The 8,768-nt window shown below is 56.4% G+C and overlaps 1 protein-coding gene across 3 annotated transcripts in view; it reads left to right on the top strand.

Annotated features, from left to right (window-relative positions):
* BAIAP2 (BAI1-associated protein 2) overlaps positions 1-8,768 on the top strand; it is a 58,046-nt gene that overhangs the window by 31,994 nt on the left and 17,284 nt on the right. For all 3 annotated transcript variants that reach the window (XM_006869514.1, XM_006869516.1, XM_006869515.1), the window contains exons 4-6: positions 5,529-5,590; positions 6,104-6,175; positions 6,506-6,643. In XM_006869514.1, the coding sequence (XP_006869576.1) occupies positions 5,529-5,590; positions 6,104-6,175; positions 6,506-6,643 (272 nt within the window). The remainder of the gene's footprint in view (positions 1-5,528; positions 5,591-6,103; positions 6,176-6,505; positions 6,644-8,768) is intronic.

Genomic DNA, 8,768 nt, shown 5'->3' with positions numbered 1-8,768 from the left:
CCCTCTGGATCTAGGTTCCCTCTTGAAAGCTTGTAAGCCAGTCACTTCTTGCCGTTGTAGCCCTCCACCCCCATTTTGGGTAGCCAATGTCCAAGTCAGCTTTCATTCTTGGAGCTGCTTGGATGAGCCCCATCACATACGGAGGGGCCATGTGTTGGTCATTGCAGTGACCCCGAGCTCAGCAGCATGAGAACTTCCGGTCCAGTACCCTATGTGTGGTTGTTGTCTTCAACCTGTGTGCTGAGGGTCTTCCATCCAAGGTTCCCCTCCCCACACTCTGATGATGCTCTGCTGTGATCCTCAGGGTTCTAACCGGTTAATTTTCAGAAGACGATCGCCAGTCCATTCTTCCTAGTCTCTTTTAGTCTCGAAGCTCCGCTGAAGCTGACCACTATGGATGACCCTGCTGGCATGTGAAATAATGGCAGCATTGATTCCAGCATCACACTAGCATGTCAGCCACCACAGTGGGACACACAGACAGACAGGTAGCTGGAGAGTAATGTTTTCTGTAAAGTCAACCAGTGGTAAATGTCAGTCACATCCACAGAGCTCCCCAGCAACGCTCTGGCCATGCCTCCTTGACGAGGAAACAGAGTCATACGCCACATCGCACATTTATGAATCACTGGACTGTCATTTCCCGTCTGAACTTTCAAAGAGTCTGGTGTGTGGCATCTTCCCACATCTCCTGGAACCTTCCCTCTTGCCCCTAAAGCATGGCTTGGATGTGTGAGCATGACCAGCATTTGGAGCCGCCACGGTGTGGCGTCAGGTCCGAGAGTAGTTCACCTGCCACCAGCTGGTCATCTAGAAGTTCTGGAAGCACCCCGGGGATCCATGGTGTGATCTTTCCTGTCATCTGCTAATGGGGTGCAGCTGTTTCAAAGCAGGGGCCTGCTTGCCTGGAACTCAGGGACCCGCCTTAGAGCTTGGCCTTGCTGAGGTGTTCGTGCGCAGTGTCTGCCCCACGTGGTCGCCCCCCTGGCTGCCGGACCCGTTTTCCTCTCGTTCATCTGTAATACGCTATTAAAACCTGAGCTGTACCCGTTGTCTGTCTGGCCTCCACAGGTGGGTGCTTACGCTAGGCTATATTGTCATGGTGCTCAGTCCTGGGCTAGCGCTTACCTGGGCAGGTTCAGGCTCAGGTGGGACGGGCACCTCTCTCCTGGCCCCAGCCTCTCTGGAGGGCCTGTTGAGGGCTGTCTTCAGCAGTGGGCGTGTGAATAGGATCAGAAGAGAAGCAAACTTTCAGACCCAAAACTCGTTTGTGTTTGGGGGTCTGGGGTGAAGCCAGCTCCAAGTCAGTGGTGGCCGAGGAGCACAGCTCGATGCCTGCCCACGCTGGTGCCTGAAAGGCCCACACTTTTCTGTGTCCCCACAGCCAGCTGCTGGAGAGAATGCTGAGTCTCACAGACCGACAGAGCTAGTCCCTCTGTGCCTGCGTTTCCTTCATTCGGCTTCAGCACTGTCTTCTTTCTCACTGGGGGTCTCTCCGCCTCGCTGGGCCTGGCCCGGGGGGGAGAGGAGCGCAGCCTCCAAAACCCCACTCACAGATGGGGCTGCCTCACAGCTCTAGCGACCTGTAACACGGAGCTGCTTGGTCAGTGCTAAGAGCCAGTTTACCCCACTTTCTGACGGGTTTTCTGGCTATGAACTGGTGAGATCGCCTCAGGAGCATCTGTCAGGAAGACCCACTGTGTGCAGGTAGAGGGTCGGACATGTCAGGGTGAAATAAAACCGCTTCTGCAAAAGAGCACCCTTCACAACAGCCAGAGTGAAAGCCACCCGAGGTCAATACCAAGTGGTGCTGTGGGCTGTCACTCAGGTGTGAAGGAGATGAGAGTGTGTGTGGTGACACCGAGGGAAACGGGCCAGTCACTGAGCTTGTCACACAAACGAGCGATCCAGTACCCGCCTTATGACAGGAGGCAGACTGGTAGATACCAGAGGCACGGGAGGAGGAAGGGTAGCGCTGATGGGTACGGCTGGCTCTCTTTTTGTGAGTGCAGCACTGAATTCAACCTTTAAAGATGGTTCTTGGGTTTCTTCTCTCTGATCAACAAGAGCCAACTGCTAGGGGCCGAGAGGCCGGGGGCAGTGAGCACTGTGGTCTCCCGTTTCATCAGATGGGGCCTGGACGAGGGACGAGGGACCCGCTTTATGGGACCAGGTGTAAGCTGCAGGGGGCCAGGCTGGGAGGCTTAAGTTCTGCCAGGACATTGTCTCACTCCTCAGCGCTGTCTCCGAGCTTTTGGGTACTTTCTGCCCTGAGTCAGCTGGACCTGGAGCTGAGGTGCTCCATGCTTACTGAGGTCCCAGTGCCTGCTGGCAGATGGTTGTGGGAACTGCGATTTGTGCCTTTCTGATGCTGCTTCCAACTCCAGTAGTGAGACCTGCTCACTGCCAGCTCCCAGTCTTGGGTGGGCGGCACCTCAGCCCCCCAAGCCCTTGCTCTGCCATCTGGGCTAGGCTCTTGGTACCAGGAGAGGTAGCCTGGCTGCAGGAGTGGAGACTGATGGCCCCTGGGGGAGGCAGCCCTTCTGCTCTTTGCACATTCACACGGGCGGGCGCTGTGCAGCTGTAGCGAGGACCCATGGGTGTGGGAAGGGGGTGTGAGGTGCCGTGCAGCTGTAGCGAGGACCCATGGGTGTGGGAAGGGGGTGTGAGGTGCCGTGCAGCCCCTGGCACTGTGCTTGTTGTCTGTAGTTGGCAGGACAGTGGAGGCGGGGTCCCCACCCTCCGGCCTCTCTCTCAGCCTCATTAGCCACCACACTTCCCTGGGGCCGCCTTCTGGGCTGCTGTCAAGGCTGGGTGGGGAGGGGGCTGGGCTAAGCCCCCCCCCCCCCCCCCCCCGTGCGCCTCCTCCCCGCCCCATGGTCACCATTCCCCACCCAGAGTGTGAGTCCAGAGCATCTCCAGGGCCCACCCTATTCTGGTGGAACAGACTTGAGGAGGAACGCTGGACCAGGGACGTGTTGGGATGACCAGTCCCCTGGGGTGGGGTGTGTGCATTTGAAGAAGTCTGGTGGCACAGTGGTTAAGCACTAGGCTGCTCCCTCAAAGATTGGAAGTTTGAACCCCCCAGCCATTCTGCGAGAGAAAGGTGTGCGCGTTGGTTTCCATAAAGATTTATAGCCTTGGAGACGTGATGGGACAGTTCTACCTTGTCCTCCAGGGTCACCGTGGGCTGGAGGCCACTCCATGGCAGGTGTATGCTTATGCTTTGTTGTGCGTTTGTGTGTGTGTGTGTGGTGCACGTGCACATGTGTGCATGTATGTGTGTGCACATGCATGTGTGTGTACGTGAACGTGTGGTAGGCTGCCTGGGTGCTCAGCCTCCCCCGTTCCCAGAAAGGGACCTTTTCTCTCTTAACCAAAGACTGGGGAGCAGTAAATGTGGGTGACTCAGGCCACAACCACGCTGGGGAGGGCTCAGGATGCAGTGCGCATTCCAGATACGGTGTAGCCCGGTGTCCCTCCTGCACCCCCCTCTCCTGCCCTTGCCCCGCCCCACTATCCCATCCTTTGCAGTTCATGACCATGACCTCCTGCCCTGGAGGGGCTAGCTGGCCTGCTGGCCTGGGTGTGACTGGGCTGCCACCACTGACTCACAAGGCGTGGCCACCTGCTGACTGCCACCCCCACCCACAGTGACACTGCTGGGAGCGGTGACAGAAGATGATGGATCTCATGCTAATTGGTCCTATTTTAAGCCACTTGAGACCCGCCTGCATCGTGAGCCGGTGGCCGGGGTTCCCTCGGGGTCAGGGAGCCCGGGTAACCTCCTCTCTCCTGTGACTGGCAGCGTCCTGCAGGTTGGGAGTCCATCTGGCTGGTGGGCTTCAGGACCACCTCCTGCTAAGGGTCCCCCTCATCACAGGACCTCGGATCTGTCTGAGGCCATGCCCTTGTCCCCCATTTGTGTCAGCCCTGTTGGCCTGAGCCCCTTCCTTGAACACCTGGACTTCGGGGTGTCAGACCCTGAAGTGGACATGGGATTGTCAAGAGACAGGGGGCTAAGTGTCCCTGTCCCTGACCCAGATTTAGTGAGGTTTGTCATAACCTCAGGCAGTTAGAGAGCCTGCTTTCTGTGTTGCTAGGAGGTGGGCAGTGCACCTCATACCAGTGGTCTGTCTCCATGGAGGTATGCCAGAATTCAAGACCCTTGTCAACCCTTCCCAGCATCGTCCTGCAGACAGTCTAGCCAGGTGTGAGTGCAGCTGTGAGCAGAGGCAGCGGGGAAAGGTTCATCCCCACACATACTTACACACGTGCCCTGTTCACTCACACACAGACACACCTTATACACACGTGTACTCCATATACACATGTTCACTAGCAGAAGAGACACCCCATACTCAGCACACACATCAACACTTATCCATTCACACATGTACACCCATGTCAACACACATGTGTGTACACCCACACAGAAACACCACACATAGTACACCATACATGTGCTCATGTACACACACACATGTACACCCACAGATACACCCCATGCACATGCTCACACAGTACACCTACACACATGCTCACATGTACATGCACACAGATATACCACATGCACACTCTCACAGTACACCCACATGTATGCTCACATGTACACACATACACACATACACAAGGCACACATGCACTCACGCAGATCTGCTTCTCATGTACACTGTCAAGTTCATTCAGATTCACTGTGTGCATGATCAGCCACACGCATGTGCACACACAGAGGGCATACACAAGGTGATGGCTCTTGTCACTGCCCCTGAAGCAGCTCCAGGCTGGACCATGCAGGGGAGGGTAGTGCATTTGGCTAGGACGCTACCATCTCCTGGCCCCATGTCCCTTGCAGGTCTGCGTGTCCTAGCAGGGGTGGTAGGGACGTGTGGAAGCCCCACTTGGCTAGGGAGCCACCGGCAGCCTGCACAGGTCCCTAACTGCATCTCAGGCACACCGTCTGTGAAGAACGTGGCAGGCAGGAGGCCTCATGTCCCTTATGTGAGACCTGCCTCAGGGCTCTGAGACAGCACCACCTCCCTCTCCTTCCCCCTGGAAGACATCCTGTAAGTGTGGTCAGTGGGGCCATGCCAGCTTCAGAGATGCCTCGTGTCCAGCAAGGCAGGACTCTGGCTACGTGCGTGCAGTGACCCGGGTGGATCCTCTCCTGTTCACTGGGCCAAAGCGCCCAGCCACACAGCAGGTGGTGCACAGCAAGTAGTGCTGGCCGGAGGAGCATGCTGTAAAGTTAGTGGTCAATGGGAGGTCAGCGTGGGATTCTTCTGTCTTCATCCTTGTCACCGGCGTCAGCTTGTTCGAGACTCTGGGGACCCCCTGCCCTTGTGTGTTTGTTTCTGGGGTCCTGGCCACCGGAGCGTTATCTGCGTACTGGGGCATGCCTCATTGCAGCAGCAGCACCTCTGCCCCCCTCCCTGCCTGGGGCAGGGGACCCTCACAACACAGGTGGGTGATGAGGGGAATTCAGAGTCCCTGACCCTTTTTTTCTTCTCCGGCTGCCCTGCCCCCAGGAGACGTCCTATTCCAGATGGCCGAGGTCCACAGGCAGATCCAGAACCAGCTGGAGGAGATGGTAAGCAAGCCCCTGCTGCTCGGGTCAATGGGGGTTCACTGCTGGGGGCACGCACAGAGAGGGTCAGGGCACAGCCTGGATCAGCCCGGGTCCTCACTAGCTGCCTGCCGGGTCGGGGGCAGTGAGTGAGAGTATGCCAGATCTCAGGTTCCAGGCTGCAGCTTCCGCTGTAAGGACGGACCACCTTGGAGCAAACTGGAGGCCCACTGTTCCCAGGATGAGCTCAGTTGCATGCTGCAGGCACAGTGTCCGTGAGCCCCCATTTGGGGCCTGCCAAGTATAGCCCTGGGCTAAAGTGAGGGTCCTTCCCAAGCCATTGCGTGGCACAGCAGAGGAGGTCTCTGGCTGCTGGGCTGTGTCCCACGCCTAAGGCCTCGGGCCTTTTGCTGCACTGTGCTGTCGGTAACCCGGCTGTTTGCTCTGAGTGCCCATGTTGAGGGGCCGTGGTGACTGCCATCTTTTGGTCCTGGGCTGTGCTGTCTGACGTGACCCTCCTCTTCTTTCTGTCTCTAGCTGAAGTCTTTTCACAATGAACTGCTGATGCAACTGGAGCAGAAGGTGGAGCTGGACTCACGGTATCTGAGTGTAAGTACACCCTGGGCCGTGGTGCCTGAGTGCTGCCCATTGGTGACACCACCCGTTAGGGACACCCTAAATGCGGTCTGGGACACCCTAAATGTGGTCGCTGTTAGTCAGAACAACTTGATGTTGTGGGTTCTGCCCTCACCTGCCTCTTCTCTGGCCAGCTCTGATCCACTTTAGATCTTCCTTCCCTTGGGGGTTTTCCTGAAGTCGGGTTTCATCTCCAGGTGGGAGGTTCCTGGTCTTTAGTGTCCCTGTGTCCTAGGGCCTGTCACCGGAAGGTGGAGGTTCATAGTTCTGATAGCTCTGCGCTGCTTCTGGTTTAACCCGCAGGCTGCGCTGAAGAAATACCAGACGGAGCAGAGGAGCAAGGGTGACGCCCTGGACAAATGTCAGGGTGAACTGAAGAAGCTACGTAAAAAAAGCCAAGGGAGCAAGAACCCTCAGAAGTATTCAGACAAGGAGCTGCAGGTGAGACGGGTGGGGGCTGCACCCTCGCCGGGTGACCGCCAGCCTGCTGGGTGCCAGCTACCTAGCTGAAAGGGAGACTGATGCAGCCACGGGGGCCTGGCTTGGCCAGAAGCCTCCATGCTCGAATATTCCAGAAGGTTCTCTAGCAAGTGACCTCTCCCACCTCATGTCCTTCTGGATTCCTAACCAAGCAGAGCCCTGTCCAGTCCCCTGATGGCCCATCCCGGCCTCCCCTTCCACTTGTCACAGAACCCCTAGGGAGGAGCTTTTGGGTAGGGTGGGTCTCTGGCTTAATCCTTTACCTCCTGATGGCACAGCTCTGCTGAGAACAGACAGTTTGGCAAGTCTCGGCACGCACCGTACACTCCTAACTGCTCCACACTACTTCGAGGCATGTGCACACATGTGCTGTACATATATGTGTCTCCCACATGAACCTTGAGCCCCAGGACCAAGGCAGGCCAGGGGGAGTCTGCCTCCGGTGCTTGGACCTTGTGATCGTGATGATGACCGGCAGAGTCATCTGGTGAAGGGACATGATGGCCGCGGCAGGGAAGCTGCATGACCCCTGACCCTGGCCGGTGGTAGGGCCTCATACTGGTTCACTCAGCACTGCGGTACCGACATTCACGCTTGTGTAGAGGGCCTCCCCGGCAGGCCCGCTGTCCGGAGCTCATGGCCCACCCTCCTCCCATATGCAGCCTTCCCACCTTCCGCGGCTGCCCCTTGGTGGATTTCCAGCTCGGGGCTGTTACAGAGACTGCAGTGATGAGCCCCCCCTTGGGCTGTTGCTGTGAAAAAAATGCCTAGGAGAGGGTTCTAGGAGGAAGAGCAAAAAATGGGTGTGTTCCTCGTTGACCCTTCAGGTGGGCTGCCATTTGCTTCTGAAACCTTCCTACAAGTGCTGACCCCTGCTGCCCGGGAGGGTGATGGCAGCCTGAACTGATGGTTGCACAGGTAGAAAGAGCCCACTCACAGAGCACCATCCAGGGTGGTGATGGGGACCCCACAGTGCTGCCCTCCCAGTGGCCCCAAGACTGACCCCAGGGGTACAGCCACCTGCTGGAAGGGGCCTGCTTCCTGCCTCAAGGCTCTGCCTGTAAAATGTAGCTTTACTGAACTGTAAGTCAGCGTCCATACAGAACTTCTTTGGTTTTGAAACTTCTTGTTGTGATCTAAGTGCAAGCTTAGGAAGCGCACTGGTTTCCAGTGAGCCGTTCATGCACGTCCATGACATTGACTGCCATCCTCCCGTGGCACGGCACTCTTCCCATGTCCTCCATGCGTGCCCTGTTTCCTTTCCTCCTTCCTGCCTTCTGACCTTTATCCCTGGGCACATGCGCCCCTTTGATCTTGCTGGTTGATTGTTCTAAGGAGTGAGTTCCTCCCAATGTATTGTTCTATTTATGGGCCTGTGTATTTTGGGTTAAAGTTGAGTCATGGAGTGGCTTCTGTTCCAAGGTGTCTAAGAGCCGTCATCTCGGGCTCCCCCAGTCCTGATCAGACCGACCGGTAAGCCTGGTCTTTGTCATGATTGTGACTTTTGTTCTGTGGTTTCCTCCCCTCTGTCCAGGGTCCTACTGTGATCCCTTTCTGAGTGGTCAGCAGGCACTGTCTGGGTGTAGTCTCTGTGTGGAGGCTGGGGGTGGCTGGGGGTCGTCGGGGCCATCCATTCTTGGGACTTTTCATTTCCTCGTGTCTCATTTTTTCACTCTTTTTTGCTTCAGGTAGAGAGAGACCAATAGTTGCACCTTAGATGTCCATCAGTGAGCTTTTGAGACTCCTGTAACTACTCTTCACAATAGGTATAGAACAGTGTCTTTGGTAAAAACTGATACACGTCAGTTAAGTTAGCTGTCTCCTGACACTGTGATCTTTAGTCCCCAAGTTTAAAGACATGGCTGAGAAATCTTCATAGCTTTGCTCTCTGAATGCTCAGAGGTATGCACAGGTACACTCACACCCCATACAGGTATCTCTGTAGACACACCCCACACACAGGTACACTCACATTCCGTACACGTATACCTGTAGACACACCCCACACATAGGTACACTCACACCCTGTACAGGTACATCTGTAGACACACCCCACACACAGGTACACTCACACCCCGTACAGGTA

Source organism: Chrysochloris asiatica, unplaced genomic scaffold (genome assembly GCF_000296735.1).
Source record: "Chrysochloris asiatica unplaced genomic scaffold, ChrAsi1.0 scaffold00132, whole genome shotgun sequence".
Lineage (NCBI taxonomy): Eukaryota > Metazoa > Chordata > Mammalia > Afrosoricida > Chrysochloridae > Chrysochloris > Chrysochloris asiatica.
The sequence above is the reverse complement of the archived record's forward strand: the minus strand, read 5'-3'. Positions and strand labels throughout refer to the sequence as shown.